General features: G+C 36.6%; 1 protein-coding gene across 6 annotated transcripts in view; it reads left to right on the forward strand.

The window, feature by feature from the left end:
• The window catches only part of PCLO (piccolo presynaptic cytomatrix protein), a 322274-nt gene that overhangs the window by 199883 nt on the left and 104170 nt on the right, over positions 1-18221 (forward strand). For all 6 annotated transcript variants that reach the window (XM_066182777.1, XM_066182779.1, XM_066182780.1 and 3 more), the window contains exon 10: positions 10153-10278. In XM_066182777.1, coding sequence (XP_066038874.1) covers positions 10153-10278 — 126 coding nt within the window. The remainder of the gene's footprint in view (positions 1-10152; positions 10279-18221) is intronic.

Here is an 18221-nt window from a genome sequence, read left to right on the forward strand (position 1 = left end):
TCTGTGTTTATTAACCAGATGATGACTATTAACCAGAGGAAGACATGGAAGTCTATTATGCAGCAAAGTTACTTAAAATATTGGTAAATTTAAAAATGCATACTTCTATACCATCAGTTATCTCACTATAAGATTTTGGATATTCATCTAGATTCCACGTCTGATTGCTTCCCTGGCTGGTTTCTTTCTCTTTGTTTTTATTTATTCCCTTTGTATGTACAAAGCATCCTCTGTCTTGGCTACGCACAAAAGCCTCTCCCATTTCTCCACATTTCTCTCAGAAATGTGATCATTTCTGCACATGCTTATGTTTTAAATGATCTATGTGCATTTTGATCAGTTCTGGAGTAGGAGCTGCCTGGGGAGATGCCTGAGACTGACAGATTCTCCTCAGGTGATTCATGAACACACCTAGAGTGTACAATTAGTATATCTTAACTGGAGTGTGCACAGCAGGAGTTACGTAGGGAAATGTCCTAAACCGTACAAAATTCCCACTTGGAGAATTCCTGTAACTGTTGACCAGCTGCTTTGCTGGGAAACTGGCCAGTGCTTCAGCCCATTATCTCATCTCACTGGAGTTCTTGGGCAAACCTGGGCATTAATGATTCAGTGTGCTGGATCAGCCCAGATAACCAACTCTACCACAGCAGCTGTAACTGTAGGACAAGATTTCATCCTAATGTCACCATTATAGGTTGAATTGCACAGGTCTCATCCTGTTCTTACAACTGTAGAAGTTACTGCCTGATTATGAATCCAAAAATTGTCACATTCTGAATATCAATAAGACTAGTCCCAAATATTTTAAAATTCAGGCTTTTTCACTACATATTATATGCACATGTATTTGGTTTATTTGCTTTCTTGATTAATGAAAACTGACTCTGAGGTACCAGATACCTTTGATGCCTCTAACAGAATCTGGCATAATTTTGCAACCCAGAAGCATAAAATGTGAATTTTGGCATGTGAAGGAGGTGTTTGAGGATTGAGGAACTGAGTCAAAATTGTGATGGAAAGAGAATAGTAGTGCTGAATGAAAAATAAATGTATACTCGCTCACTGGCCACTCTCTTGAAGGTTCTTGTTTTTTATTATATGCCATAATCTAGAGCATGCAGATCTATTTTTCAAGATATGCAGTGTCCCCACCTCAGACAACGCTGAGAGGTGTGAGGAAATTTCCAAGAATTTACTCTGCAAAGACTGATTAATAATAGTTAAGGAAGAAAAAAAAAAAAAAAAAGTAGAATTGGCATCATGGTTATGCTAAGGTGCCAAAGCAATGACGGCAGCAGTCAGTGAACGATAATATAGCAGTGTTTAATTCTCCAGAAACTCACTGGTTTTTTTTTCACTGAGAGTCCCTTGTTCCTTTTGGATCCCTTAGCAGCGCAGCAGAAATGCTGTTTTATACAGCCAGAATTTAATCTGTTTTTTAACACACCATCATTATATTTGAAAAAGTGAATTAAGGATATGGCTACTGAAGGTAATGAAAGCACTGGAAATACCTTTGGAAATGTTGCAAAGATAATTTACATTGTGTTACTCCTGATTAGGAAACTGTTTAGGCACACTTGGGGGGAAAATCCAACAAGGCAGACACACCTCGGTAGGTTTAGAAGTACAATGAGCGCAATCAGTCAAAGGTAATTTTTGCTCCTTTACCTCACATAGGCTGAGTCAGAAGTAATTCTTCCTTTTTGAAAGGAGGGGTGTTCTGTGTTTCCAGGAAAAAAATGTACCTTTGAGAAGCCAGGCTGTTTGTATTGGGGAACATCCTCTTCACTTCGGGGAGGGGGGAGGGGGGAGGGGGCGGGGCAGAAAAGGCAGAGAAAAGATTCAGAAAAAACTGCAAATTTTGTAGTGGAGCAATGAAGTGAATTAGATGGTGGGCAGAAGACTGCATCCCTAATCTCCACCTCAGCAGTGATGTCAGTGAAACTGCAAGTAGAATTACAGGGTAGCTGTAATGCTGTACACACGTCAGACATGCCTCAGTCTCCGTAAGGATTGCTAATTCCTGCAAACAACACTACACTTCCGCAGTGTGCCAGCTCATGCGGTGCTTATCCAGATGGAGAGGAAGAGAATTCAAAGAGTTTTCCTGTATCAAGACTCTCTGCTATAGTCAATCTCTAAATAAACAACTCTATATATTTAGCATTCTTTCACCTGCAAGTTCAGCAAAATTAGTTCTTACAGCAAAATACTTAAGTGCAATGAATATGTGATTAGTAATAAATTAAAAACAAGTTAAATATAGTCACAGTCTATGCTCAATGAGAGAAGTCAGAGTGAGACCTACAACTCACCTCCTGACATACTCTTAGAGGATACTTATTCTACTTCTTTCATTTATTGTTGAGAAGAACTGAGATAATACTTTGCACAAAAAAATAAGCAATAGCCTCCTCTAACATTCCCTTGTCACTGGGGAAGGACTTAATCCCTAATTAATGGCCATCATTCCCTCAAACACTCCTTATCAGAGACATGGCACAGAAGGTAAAACCCATAAACAGAAAGGGTTTACAGTCAGGCTACATGAGAAATTTTCTTGGGAAGCCAAGTGGTAGTAAATGAGGACAAGACTGGAAATGAAAGGGAAGAGAGACTATGTTTTTGTCCTAATATCAATTTTAGAAAGAACTCAGTACTAATAAAATTTTCTAATAAAAACAAACAAACAAATTCTTCTGTGTGTTAGAAACACTGTAGAGGTACAAACCATATATTCCATATTTATGTCTCTAGTCTCCAAATTATTTTAATTTGAAAAGCACTAGTGTGTGTGCATTTAAAATACTTTCCATGAAATCTTTTTGGCAGCTCAGTTGTTTATGCATTTTTCAGTATATGAACACTTGTTGAGGATCTTGAGTGGAGGTAATTGAGAGGGCAATGTGTCTGCTATAAAGGTTCCAATTGCTTTCATAGCTGTCATGCAGAAAAGGCTGCATAAACAGATCACTGCAACACTGAATCTTAGAGTTCAGTCAAGCCCCCAGATTTCCATGGAGGTTCAGCTGTCAGTCAGTGGCATCCATTCAGCCATTGGTGTCTATCAGTAAACACAGATGAAACTCAGTAACTACAAGGGATTTTACAGATTTAAAGCTGCAGTCTACCATAGATGGCACCATAGATCCTGATGTGACAGCTCATCCAAAAAGAAGAGACCTTTATCATGTTTTCAAGTAGATGTGATAAATGCTTCAAGAAGCTAATTTATAAAACACTTTATGATCCTTCAGGATGATAACCAGTGTGCAGATCAGCATGAAGCAGATTTGCAGCTGATATAAATCAATGCTGAACTATTAAAACAACTGCAGTATATCTGAATTTCATCACCTCGTGATTTGACTTTGTATGTATTTTATGCCTTAATTGCCAATAGCCAAGAAGTGCAATAACTGAGTAGATATTGTCATGTTTCTAGGAAACAACTTCATTTAAGCTAATTTTGTTAGAAGCATCAAAACAATTCTCCTGAGGATGCTCTTGAAAATGTTGTACCTATATAGACAGCCAGCCTCTGATATGGATCATCACATTATGTATTCCAGAGGATTGCATAATATTAACAATGCAAATAAATTTTAGGCTGGATTTTATTATACACATTATTTTTGCTACTATTTTTAAGTTCCCAAGTTAACTTGTTTTTGTTTGCTTTGTCCTTTTTCCTTTCTATCTGTTCTGCAGACTTTAGAGAGTGTTTTGTCACAGCTATGATGTCTGAATAAATAGCTTGCATTTCTTCATGGTACTTTTTAACTCTGACCTCTCCAAGAGAAATCATTGATGTTAATTTTGTGTTTGAGCCTTCTGTTCCATACAGACAATGGAAGAGAGTGTAAAATTGTTCTGGCAGATAAGGGCCTACCAGGACCCTAGCATATGTCTGGTCTAGATAAGGCTGGAGGAGGAATGAGAAGATAATGTCTAGTAAAGGAACACAGGAGGAAGATATGTTCTGTCTGCATTCACAGCCAAATAGTGTTGAAAGGCTTCATATTGTTTGATTTGGTGGATATGTTCTTATTGCTATAACAAGGTACATTGGCACAATACAAAGTCTTTCATGCCTAATGTCTCATTTGCATTCTTTCTTCTCATGAATTTGCTACCATTGGACCTTGACCAAAAAAAGATCACCCTGGTGCTTCCTTGCCATAATTCACCATTATGTTTTTGTTCTGGTTTGGGGGATTTTTTCTATTATTAGAAAGTGATGAAAAATGTATTTGGACAAGTCTGTGCATTGGCTCCTGGATTTTAAACACAACACTTAATCTCTATTTTGAGATTTAAGCACATCTCCCATTTCAGCCTACTCAGAGATAGATGTTGAAGTCCTGCAATTTGAAGTTTAAGCACATTTCAGTTTTTCCCATATTACTTCTGTATAGTTTCACTTCAAAGCACACAATATCCAAAGGTGTTACAGTGATCATGGGTTTACCGAAATAATGATTTTCTTGAAGGGTGTACTTTTAGAGGCTCTTAGAAATCAAAATCAATAGCACTTTTTTAAATACCATTCTTAAAGTTCAGTCACTTAAAAGTCTATTAAAAATTCATATAGGTCTATTTCTAACTGTGACAAAAGTCAGATTGCTGCTGACACTCAGAGTTTCGTATACCAATTCACACAAACGTGTGATTGCTGAAAATCTGTTGTACATTCTAATTGCTTCTTTACTTTCCTTGCTCATATAATTAGACAGACAAATGGTTTCATACTTTCAAAAATTAGCCCAGAGGAAATATTTGCTTGAGTTAACACATGAACAATGTTTGCACAGAGCTTCTGGATCATGTGCCAGCATTCTCCTGCATGTGTTAAAGTTGTTGCTCCTGAACAGGACCTATATGATGATTAAACATAATTAGTCCTTGCATTTGCTGCTGGAATGCTATTTACTTTCATGAGAGAAAACATCCCTGGAAAATTAATTTTCACTTTTGTTTAAAATCAGGACCATCAACACTAGCAAAATCCTGCTGGGCCTTTAGTTGTTCAGTTTTTCGCTGTTTTTTTTGGTTTTGTTTTTGTTGGGTTTTTTTTCCCTCCTTTCTTTCCTTTGACCTTTAACCTATGTGGAGGGTTATCAGCATTTGTTTGAAAAGGCAAGTCTAATAATTACTTAGATACTGAAATGGTTCCAGGAAATCTAGGCTGTTTATACTCTAATGGCTATAATGGAGCTGCTCAGCAAAGCAGTGAATAGATGGTAAGGTTTCATGATCTTCACTGTGACCTGAGAGCAACAGCAACAGATTGGAAACAGTCTGATCTTTATTATCTCCATAAGGGACAAAAAAGACTAAATTGTAATTGCAGAGCTCAGGTTATAGTCAGCATATTCCAGCAAAGTAAATTACAGTCTTTCTGCCATATTGCTACTCTGACACAATGAAATATACAAGGAGATAGGATTTCATAGTGTCCGAGACACAGTGAGCTACAGAAGTTCAGAATAAATATATCTAAAGGGACAGACAGTATCTCATGGTGAAAATAAGGGGAAAAAAAAGTGATGAATTTTGAAAATGCATTTGCAGTAATGCTTGCCAGGTCACCAGGGACAGAATTTATTAGTGTCAGGTTGTTGGTTACTGATCATATATATATATATATATATAAATATAAATTTAAATATGTGCATGTGTGTGTGTACATGCAAGGAAACAGTTTATGGTGGTGTCTGGAAGGATATGAAATGACAAGTGAAATGTCCTTTTGAAAGTCACAGAGTTGGTAATTGCCAGAAAGCATTAAAGGTCATTCAATATTTTTCCCCCAAATACAGATTTCTCACAAAAATAACTCTGTAGTTATTAAGCACTTCAATTCTTTGCTAGCATAGAATGGAATGGAATGGACTGGAATAAAATAGAGCACAATGCAATACAAAATACAGTATTTCAGTCAGAAAGTACCTACAAAAAACCTTATAGTTTAGCTGCTGACCAATTCAGGGTGGAAGAAAAGTAAAATCATGTAGTTGAGGGCGTTGTTCAAATGCCTCTTATACCCTGACAGGCATGGAGCATTGACCACCTCTCACAGAAGCCTGTTCCAGTCTTTAACCACCTTCTCAGTCTAAACCTCTCCTGGTACAACTTTGAACTATTCCCACAAGGTCTGTTACTGGATACGAGGGAGAAGAGCTCAGCACTTCCCTCTCCATTTCTCCTCCTCAGGAAGCTGTAGAGAGCAATGTCTCTCACAGCCTTGTCTCCAAACTTTACAAACTCAAAGACCCTAGACTCTCTTTACAGAACATTCCTTCCAGTCCTTTCACCAGCCTTGTTGCCCTCCTTCAGACACATTCATAGACTTTGACAATCCTTCTCAAATCGTGGGGCCCAGACCTGTGCATGGTACTCAAGGTCAGGCAGAATCTGGTTGGACACAGAGAGACAATCAGCTCTTTTGACTGCCTGGTGATGCTGTTTGATGCCACCCAGGAGAAGATTTGTCCCCTTGGCTGACTCTGATGACTCCCACTGAGCTGCTGCTGAGCAGCACCCTGGATCCCTCTCTGATTTACAGCCATTGCTCTCCCCACTTATACCTGTGCCCAGTGTCATAGGTCCAGGATCCAGCATTTCCACCTGTTGAATTTCAGCCCATTAATCATGGCCCAATGCTCCAATCTATCTAGATTCCTCTGAAAGGCCTCTTGTTCATCAAGGGAGTTAACAGCACTTCCCAGTTTTTGTCATGAGCAAATGTGCTAATGGTGCATTCAGCTCCTGCATCCAGACTTTTGACACACATATTGAACAAATCTGGCCCTAGAATTGATCCCAGAGGAGCGCTGCTGGTGTTCAGTCCCCATCCAGATTGTCATTCCATCCACTACAATCCTTTCAGCTCTGCCCTTCAGCCACTTCTTCACCAAGCACAATGTGAACCCACTCATCCCACAGCTGGACAGCTCATCCATAAGGATGCTGTGAGAGCACAAGGCATAGTAAAATCCAGATCTACATCCAGCACTTTCCCATCAGCACAGGGCAGGTGACCTAAAGCTTCAAACTCTGATTGCTCATATGTTCAGCTGTATAAATCAATGGTTTACAAGCCAACTGTAGTGATTTACTATCTTTTCTTGTTTGTTTGTTTATCAAAGTATAAAACCAATTTAGTTGTATGCTCAGCCTTGTCAAAGTTTAGCATTATATATTTTATTATATATTTCATTATATATTTTCGTTTGGGTGGAGGAGGGTTTTGGGGCTGTTTTTTGGCTTAGCATGCTCCATCCTAAAGCTTTAGTAAAGATGAGATGGGAAAGCCTTGGGAGATCAGTAGAAACAGTTTTAATTAATCACCCGTCTTCTTGCTTTGAAGCATCCTGAAAAGGATTGGATTTCTAAGTGTAAATGTCCCTTTGAATAGATGTTTTCCTGAACATATTTTCCATGGAAATCAATGTTCATAATTCAGAAAGGTGCCTTCTGTTATTCAAATCACAGTGATTTGCTTTCTGATGGTTTACTGGCCCTGTGTCTTCTAAAGAAAACAGAAGTTCATTAATCTGAAAATCTAAATGAGAAAGATGAATGTATCGTTATATCAAAATAGCCTGAGAGATGGAAATTAAGACCCAAAATTAAAAAGAAAAAATAATAACAACTAGAAAAAGAGAAAAAATATCTGAGAAAGCATATGATGGGTATTTTTAAACTATCTGCATTCAAGGTTATCAACTGGGCAATGTCATTTCAAACAGAAGTAGTAAGCTCTGTATTTTCAATAGATAAAATATAAATGGGCTTGAAATCCCATCTTTACACAAAAAAATACAGCAGGACCCAAGCAATATTTCTTTGTCAGCCAGAACAGAGCACTTAAAGCTCATTGGATGAAAAGTAGCTCATTCATTCTGACTACTAGGATGGAGGTTTTGTAATTAACCTTAATTTAAATTTAAATTGGAATTTAGATATTTTTCTAGTAGTGTTTTTGCAACAAACACACAAACACACACTCACCAACTCCCATGATTATCCCTTATCAAGCATTCCTCTACTTTAAACATAGTGTCAGTCATACATTTGACTCTAAAACCTGCAAACATAAAACTACAAGCTCTTTCAAAGTATCTAGGAAAAAAATATCATCATATATTAGCATGGAAAGTAATTTATTTTAATTAGCAGTAATATGGACCAAACCCTCCAAAAATAAGCAAATACATCAGCCAAGATTTTCAGTTTGCTAGCATGGGTATCCATGTGAATACATCTGAAATCAACTGTACACTCATTTATATGACAAACTACTTCTCTACCATTCTGTCACAAATAAGCTGTGAGAGGTAGAAATACTAATACTGTGTATCATGATAAAATCCTGATTCCAAGGAGCTCCTCCCCTCTGTGATGAAAAGGAGCCAGTCTTGCAGATAAATTGAAAATTCCTTGTGTTGACTGTGTGAGTTAAGATACTGTGTCCTTGTGTTTGTTGTGTACAATGAATAGTTGTTTCTTGGATTTGCTGAACTTAATAATTCTATAAACATATTGATGACTTTTTCCACACTGCCTGATCAGAAGTTCTCTGTGCAGACCAGCCCACATGAATTTCTAAGTCCTCAGGATGGACTTACGTTTAAATATTTCTATATGTGCATGCATTCACTTTATGCAATGAAGTACTTATTTTTTTAAAAAGAGTACTGTCTAATTTTTTTTAAAGGACATTTAGACTCATCCTTAGAATGGTGGTTGTGCTTTCCCTACCAACTTAGGAAAAATAAACATTACCTACCAGTTCAAAATTTCAAATTTGCACTGAAATAAGGTATTTACTTAAAATATTAATGCAGTTTGTTGCAATTAAACTGAAAAATCACTCTCCTAAAAAGAAATTACTTGGAAAATGTTTAATTATGAGTAAAACTGTGTCAAAAAGTATATAGATTTAGCTAAACTGGGATAGAAAACCTGGTGGAAACTTTTTTTGGTCAGAAACACAATGTGACCATCCTTGCACTGGAACAAACTCAGGGCTGACTTATGAAACACTAATAGCATTATGAGGAAAAGCCTTATTCTAAAAAGATAAAGCTCTGCAAAGAGGTGGCTTGGTGACCTTTCTACAGCTGGATAGTCTAATCACTCAGCAGGTTTGGCTTATGAAATTAATAAATTGAAGAATAATTATTTAGCCACTATGTTTTTATTTATGTTATTATTTGCCTAATAAAGGTGGGTAAATAAACCTTCTAATTCCCTGATCAAAGTGTGAATCATCACATATGGAACTTTCTTCAAAGAAAAAAAATGTAGAGGAAGTTTTGTTGGGTTTTTTTTATTTATTTTAAAAGGAAAATAACATGAAAAATTGGCAATGCATAAGTTTATTTTATTACTTTATATTTTAAGCTTTTGTTTTCACTCTCATTATTTTGTTCATAAGGCAGGTTAGTGATCTGCTTCTCTCCACCTAAAACAATGAGTGATGAAAATGTTTTTCTCTCTGTACTTTTTATTAAGGAAGAAAATATGTGATTTAATGTGATGCTTTACACAGAATTTGGTATGCTTTTCCCACCATTAATTTCTACATCCTTTGATGTGAAAAATGTCAATTAAAAGAAAATATTTAAGAAAAATAGTAGCATCTGCCAAGTATAAGTTCATGTAAATGTACATGCTTTGCTGCTTGAAAGAGCAAGCTAAAGGATTCCTGTCAATGTCTCAATGACTCTCACATAATTACGTGATTCTAAAACCTCAGATAGTATAATTTCTCAGCTAAATTGGATACATTTTGTGGGCATATGATAAAACTATCCTTTGAATCCACACTTCACGTGAATTTCTAGTAATTTAATTGAATTTATTAAAACTGCAAATAGGATTAGCTTCAGTGTAATTTTTAGTGACTTGATTGTTTGTGTTCTGTCAGTCATGCAGTAGCTGTTCAAGATCTTCTCAAAGTTAAGCCTTTAGAAGAGCATCAGATGTGACTGCAGTTAACCCTGATCTTCCAACTACAGACAGAAGTTATTTGGGACACTTTCAGTAATCACTGATGACTTGTTCTCTTCCTTTCTTTCCAGTGAATTATTCATTGCTTCACTTCTATTCAAAGTTTTCCCTTTCTTTTGATCACAGGCAATGGACTGGGAATCCGAGTTGTAGGTGGGAAAGAAATTCCAGGAAGCAGTGGGGAAATTGGAGCTTACATTGCCAAGATCTTGCCTGGGGGCAATGCAGAGCAGACGGGGAAGCTTATAGAAGGTAAGAAAAATGCATTATTAAAAAATGGAGCGATGGGACTGTTGGGAGTTTGTTAGAATTATTTATAACACACATTTGTTCTTGGCACAACAGATGCCAACTTGTGCAAGGAATGAAAGCTAAATCTCCATGATGCTTAAAGTAGGAAAGGCCTGATAGAAAGTGATTTTATGACTTTTATGGCCAGACAGTTGCCATGAAGAGCATTATTATGGCATGTCTTCAGTAACATGTGTCAACATGCTGTCTGCATGGTCACATATCATCAGCATATATCGTGGACATGTTTTTTGAAGATCTTTAACCTGTCTTGATCATCTAAGTATTCATGTTTGAAATTACCTGTATTTCTTAGTTCCACAGGTAAAACAGATCCAGTTGTCTCCCAGATAGATGCACTATTTTTTTTTCCTTAGTTCCCTAAATTCATATCTAATGTTAGTTTCCAATTTAAGGTAACCATCCAACCTACCCCATCAGGTAACAGAAGAACAGAGGTATCCACAGAAAAGCAGTTATTTCATCTAACTTAGACCTCTGTTTCAAGAACTGAAAGTGTCTTCCTCCTTTAATTGGGTTTAAGACTGCATTAAACTTCACATCATCCTTTAGGCTACCAAAGCTAGATGGAATGAATTTGACTTCATTATCAATACATTCTCTAGGATTATTGCAATGTGATCATTCTCTCTAATAATTTATTTCTGTGATGACATGAATGCCACCTTCTTTTTATGGCTATTTTCTAGTTCACCTTTATATATCTGTACGCACCTGAAGTGTCAGTCTATCCATGGACAAAAATAGAGTACATTTATTTCTAATTCATTCAACTTTTTTCTTAAATAAAAGCATGTACACAGGAAAAAAAAAAAAGTAGGAAGAATAGTTCATGCAAGCAGAATTCAATTCACATAAGTTTTCTGAATGGTAAACAAGCAAAAAAAAATCATGATTAAATAAAAAGCACTTTGCAGGCAGAAAAACTGAGTAAATTGATTAAAAAATGTTTTTACAAAGATTAGTTTCATTATTCTGTAGGTATTACAAAACAGTGTCACCTGCATTCACCCTGCAGCTTTTTGCATCCTTGGTGTTTTCTTTGCCAGTATTTTAACGATATACAACAACAACAAAAAAGGCACACAAACCCCAACGTCAATGAAATTAAACAGAAAATTTAAAAGAAACTTTTTTTTTTTTTGGGCCTATAGAGTTGATTCTGATATTCATTTTTCATGGGTAGTATCTTACTCATACAATGATAGAATGGTGTTATTTTTTGTGCATGAATGATGAAAGAATTGACCTTAATTTAATGTGTTTTTAAGCAAGTATTTGTTTTGGCTCCCTCCATACAAATAAATAGGTCTTTCATAACTGTGCTAGATCACGCATGCATTGTTTCAGTACCAAGCAAGTAAAGAGGAAAATGTGGTTATTCAACATTTCCCTAAGACTGGACATTTCAAGAAAGAGAATGAGCAGTTACAGATTGGAATTATCTGTGGTCTTTTGCATTATTTTGCCAGGAATTTTTCTGGAAATTGAAGTATAAAACAGTACTTTACTAACCATATAGGTTCATTTCAGCAGTGATCGAGATCATCTTGGATTTACAGTAACTACAGGAGAAATCTCACATAGAAATTTACTTTTTAATCTGTTCATATAATGTATTTGGAAGGTTTATTCCTAATTTACAGAAAGATGAATATGACAGTAAAATATTTATTCTTTTGTTTCATTCTCCCATCATGTGTTCCATCATGTTTCTGATCCTACCTTTTAAAAAGTAAAGTATCCCAGACTTGGATAAGTTGGCATAAATCAACTCCATCAAAATCTCTATATTTCTTCTGTAGAATTTTTCCACACAATGTCTCAGAATATGTTTCAGTATTGATGTGTTAAATGTTCCCTCAGAGAGAAAAAATGCTTCCTGCAGAATAAACTTTGACTATGACATACAAGACAAACATTTCCTCTCACTGTCATTTACCTTTTGGTCTTGCCTTTATATCTAGTTTAGTTTTTATGTTATTTTAGATGTCTATCAGAGATCAACAAAGAATGTTTTCTACTTCACCATGAGTTGTGGTTGGCTTAGTGGAAACATGGCTGGTGGCCATTTAACCTCTACCCTTCAGAAGTGCTAAAATCCACTGGGGTCTTCAATCATTCTCATATTGATCTGTGTAAATCCCAGCAGACTGCTAATCTTACCAACATGGCTGATACTGCTATCACCGAAAATAGAGGCTGGCATTCTTTCCTTTTTCAGGTTATCTGTTGTCTCTCACACCACAGAGAGAAAACAGAGAAAACTTTATATGTCATTATCTGTAAATGGAATTACTTTTTTTTTTTTTTTGCAGTAACCATGAGTCACTTTTTGTGATGAAATGCTGTGTGACTACAAATTAGAGTATAAACTGAGTCATCGAGTAAACGTATACTAATGTCATTACAAGTTAATATCTTGACTCTTTAGCCTTTCTAAGAACATGAATCGCTGTGAAAAATCCCATCAACTTAATTAATTCCTCTAATTCTAAAAACACTGGGTCAGGTCTGAAAATCCTACCAATAGCATAAGAAACACGGATGAATTTATTGTGGTTATGAAGGAAGACAAACTCCTACCTGCACTCTGTATGACTGCATATAAAGAAATGACACAGATAGCATTCCTATCCTTAGGGAATAACATAAAAGTTTAGCCTATTTAAAAAGCTTTGGAGGAGTCTTAATGCTGAAAAATTTATTTATAGTTCTGACTGGCAAATACCAGTCTTCTCGGTTCTCTCACCTTGAATTGCTTTCAAATGTCAAAAATATCTGTGATTCATCACTCAATGGCGTAACAAAAACTGGAGGTGGAAGGCTCATTCCACCAAGCTCATCAAGTGCAAGGACTGTGTCAATTTGATAGATGTGTCTGTGCTCCCCCTCGTGTTGACAGAAACAGTTCAGCTATATTCCACCTGGTGGATCTACTGAGTGAGTGGCATTTCAGCCAGCATTTTTCAGAAACAGACGAACATAGAGTGAAGACCAGAAATAAAATGCTTATGTGTGTTACCTACTCTTACAAATTTGCTGGATGCCTTCAGCATTCCAGTTTTCTTATTGGACCGTTTCAATAGGCTGAGTGGAGAGCCTGGGAACTGATGAGCAGGTGTCTTTATTCCAAGTTTTCAATCAGCCAGACAAGCTGTGTTGCAATGGTTAGGTCATCTAATGTTCACTGAGATGAAGATATTCCCTGACTTCCCAGTCTCATAGAAATTCTGGTAAACTAGCATGGTAAAAAAACTAATGGTGAACTTGATTTGGGGTGGTCTTACTGCCTTTGCTTAAACCTCACTCAGCAACCCCTGACACTAGCCAGACTTCAGTGTACCTGTCCTGAGCCCTATATGTGCATGTCTATTTTTAATATGTATGGATCATTTAAATTGTATCTTCCCAAGCTTAAAAAACAGGAAAATCACATATAGTGAAGACAAAAACTCTTGTGATGAAGAATATTGAAATAGAATTTCCTGAAATAAAAACTACTTTATAGACATACAGATACTGAGAGATAATGGCAGCTGTTAAAGCTGTTAAGTAGGTCAGAGTGGAGAATAGCACTGCTGTTGGAGAGTTCCATCTTAGATGTGATCTTAGTCTTAATGCTGCTCTCCCCTCAGTCAAATCCTTTAGCACTTGTTTTGATCTAGATTAATAATTACTCTTCTCAGGATGCAGGAAATATTGCTCATGAAAACACTGTGAGGGTATTCTCAGAACCACCTGCCTTCAAGAGTAGGTAAAAGCACATCCAATGTCCTCAGCATCAAAGTCTAAATATTGACAGTAAATTCTTAAATGTACTCAGTACCTTTTAGACTTTGATTAACCTGCTAAGAAAGAGATGGTCAGCTTTTCTAAATTAATTTATTGCCTTTAATTGTGCTGAAAGTTTCCCAGGCCACATGGCAGGTTCCCCTCAGGAAAGTATTTTAAATGAGTGGGTCTTTGGCAATGCCAGAGATCTCTTTCATCTTTATAAAACTGCAATCTCAGAACTTTAAGATGCCTTCAGGAAATGAAATTGAGGCCTCCCTATTTCCTCTTATCCCTATTTATTCATGCTTCTTTTCCCCTCACATATATAGTCTTATATATTCAATTGTCAAAATTTCATTCTGTTAGAAGACTTGATACAGAGCTCACTCTTTCTAATGCCCTAATATGGGATCAAATAACACTAGAATCATTCTTCAGGTTAAGACTTAGAGCCTTCCTTTGGGATTTCATGGGATGGCCCAGTGTATGACCTCTTGGATCTGCTGGCCATAGCTACAGCATCAACAAGAATACTTTCTCACAAATCTGGAGCCAGTAGAGAGAACATGTTCACTGCTTGTCACCAAGCAACTTTCCACACCAAACTGACATATGAGATGAAAAGGGTGTGCCAAATAACATGCTGTTGCCGGCAAAAGAGGGCCATATCTAGACCAGAAAAATATAATAGGGGAAAGGAGCAAAGAACTATTTGCATAACCTCCATCAGAGAGCAGCCGAGCTCCCTCCCTTCAGTTCACAGAAGGAGGCAGACCCAGGAAGCCCTGTCAGAAGCCTGCCTTAACCAGAATGCTCCACAGCTCCCACCCAAGGTGTGGACTTTGGCTTCTGACCTAGTTCACTTCAAGCATCAGGCTTCATAATGGGAGAATGTATACTGAGAGATTCTTCAAAGGCAGAGAAGAAAACGTCAGGGACTGTTATGTATATATGTCCAAGTGTGGTTAGCACAGCTCTTAATTATTTCCAGAACAAGCAGTTAGTCAAAAGGAAAATTATGATAAAGGTATAAGGACTTATATATGATGATAAAGAGAGCAGCTGCATTGTTAGGTGAAAATCTACTACAAAATACCAATCAGTTGACCACCCAGAAACGAGAGTGAAATATAAGAGCCCTTGATAGAAATTTTGAATCTGGGGAAATCTGCAAACAAAAGCTGAAAGACAGCCAAAGTTTTCATGGTGTTTAAGCAATCCCTCATGCACAAAGTCTGCATTAAATGGAGAAAAAGAGTATTTTTACTATCTACAGTTCTTCCTCTGATGAGAATGTAAATAAGGCTAATGAACAAAATAGAGAGGAGGTGGCCAGTGTGGGGAGATTATTAACTGTACTTTGGTTGTCTAGTGTCAATAAGATGAATCTGGTCATAATCAATATTGGGTAGAGGCTATTGGAATATTAGAATCATTGTTTAATCTTTAAAGATTTTCCTAAGTTCTGGGCAATGACATCTTCAAATACAGGTAGCTTTCTCACTCCTCCAGTAAAAACTGCCAACTAGGTAGCTTCCAGACTCTGTTTCACTTCAGCCATGCCCTGTAAATATGTCCCTTCATGTGTTTTCAGATCAAAAATTTTCAATCATAACTTTTTAAGCCCTTGTCATCTTAAAGCAGGCTATTTACTGGCACTGGAAACACATGATTTCTTTCAAGTCCTCTCAGAAGGACAGCAGGATGCAGCTGGATTACTGACCAGTCCATGAAAGGATTATAAAGAAAATGTTAACAGTTTTTCTACAAGTTGTTTGATACACTTCTGAGCTACTTTGAATAGCACCAAGTGCTGAAAAACAAGGCTAGACTGCTTCAGAAGGTCTTTTTCAAAGGCACTACAAGTGTAATGGCTGTCCATCTTACCAAAACTGTGTCTTGTCATATCGTAGACGTGCTTTGCATGTTGCTTGGAAAATGCAGTGCAACTGGAATGGTCATGGGCACCTAAATAGTTGGAAAACTAGAACAGAAGAGTAAGTCACTATCCTGTCTACTCTTGTCACACTTATCCCTGAGTTATAGATGGGAGCAATTGTAACCCTGGGTGATCTTTTATCGGTCACTGGCTGGTCATTTATTGGTGGAAAGTGCTATAGGCACCAGGTCTTCCTGAGTTTTAAAATACTGTAGTGAGCACTGCTTGCTCTTTAGACAGCTAAAATTTGAAACATTGATTGGGGCATCACAGTGAAAAGAGATTTTCCAGTCTCCATGAAGCGAAGATAGTGAAGAGCCAGCATCCTTTCTTGAGTCCCTCTGATAATTACACATCTGGCAGAAAGTAGATAGTATGATGAAGCTGGAAAATGATGAAACAAAATTAAAAGGAACACAAGAAGGGAAAGAAAAATTCTCAAAAAAAAACCCCTATAGGTCAAGTCTTAAATGTATAGTAATAATCTTTTCATCCAGCACTTCCATTTTGCAGTTTGGCTGCCTTAATTTATTACTGGATTGGAAAAGTGTATTAACTTTGTCCTGTTCTCTGAGTGTTAGTCTTTGTGACTTATTTTGCTATCCATGCTTATTCTGCTGGGTCAGAAGAGAAGAGAGCTTGCTCTCAACATATCCCCTGGGCTACAGGCTCACGTATCTCTGTCCCAGCAGAAATTGGCTTTATCAAAGATAATGTGCGCAAAATAACTGGCAGCACCGTTGTATGGTTGTAAGCTTTGTTCTAAAGCTCTTTAGAAAGGACTTAATCTAAAAAAACCCTAAATACCCCCCTTCAGCTGTAAATATGAACTCACGTAGTTGTGCTCCTCTCATCCATGTATTTTGTTCTGCCTTGTATTTCTTTTTCATAGGTAACAAACCAAGGTGTAGAATTATTTATTTTAAGTGTGGCAATGGACGTTCAATATAAAAAAAAAAAAAAAAGCAAGCCTTTAAATATTTTAAAATTAATTTTTAAAGGAAATTAGGTTAGTAGATAGGACACCCTGCAGAGTGTATCATTTAACATGTTGGAACTAACATAATATCAACTAGAATGAAAGAAAGAAAGGCAGAAATCTTCATCACACTGGTTTAGCCATTCCCTATGCTGTCTCACTGACAGCGGTCTCAATTCCATTCTTAATATGGCAGGAGTTGAGTTGTTCTGAGAGTTTAGTTTGGCCTTTTGCCAAGATTTGAGAAAGAAATCAGAATTATCAGAAGGAATAAGAATTGTTTCAGAACTTGTGTGGCACTCAGAGAAAGAAGTGGAAGTAGAAACAATTGCAGTGTAAAAATTGACTTGGAAATTTGTTAAGAGCTGGTTACTGTAACACCATGCACAACTTAATCTACTAAATCTCTTTTGTGGTGGTTGAAACACACTTAGAAAATAGTCTTTTTCCCTGCTTCAGAAAATGTAGAACATATAGTTTAAGGAGTTTTAGTTTAATCTTATGGTGTCAGAATGATATAACTGGGGTTTTACAAGGATACTTGATTAGAAAGCTTCTTGTTTTATACTTAATACTTAAAATATTAATTTCAATAACATGAACCAGGTAATATGAGTTTGTCAAGTTTCTGCCCAGAATGTAATTGCTGTATATTTAATTTCTCTGCAACAAAAAATAGCACTTAAAGGAGATGTTAGAGAATAATTTGCATCTAGAAATTAGTTGAGCAGCTGTAAAGACTGGGTTTTAAGCTACTTCTTATAATTTAATCTAAAGAAGGGAAAACTTAAGGGATACATATACATTTTTTGAAGCTATGGGAAAGAAGCATTAAATATAAACATATTAGGACCAGTAAAAATATGGCCCCTTGCACAATGCCAGCTATCAATTTTTTCACTTATGCACTTAGTCTTGTTATGTACCACATGATCTACTATAGTTTATACCTTCTTTATGATAAACAACTCTGAAAATAACTTGAACAGTTAATTATTGATGACAATTAATTTTGCTAGGAAAGGCATATTATACAAATTGCACAAGGAACTTGGATTCTTAATAACAAAGAAATAATTTGATCAATACATCCCTATAGGGAGGGAGTTTTTAAGTCTTAAATAGATAAGTTTGATTTATGGAAACCAGAAAAATAACCTGGATGCTTCAATCAGAGGGAAGAGGCAA

Source organism: Chamaea fasciata, unplaced genomic scaffold (genome assembly GCF_029207755.1).
Source record: "Chamaea fasciata isolate MVZ Bird 193981 ecotype frontalis unplaced genomic scaffold, bChaFas1.0.hap1 SCAF_5, whole genome shotgun sequence".
Classification (NCBI taxonomy): domain Eukaryota; kingdom Metazoa; phylum Chordata; class Aves; order Passeriformes; family Sylviidae; genus Chamaea; species Chamaea fasciata.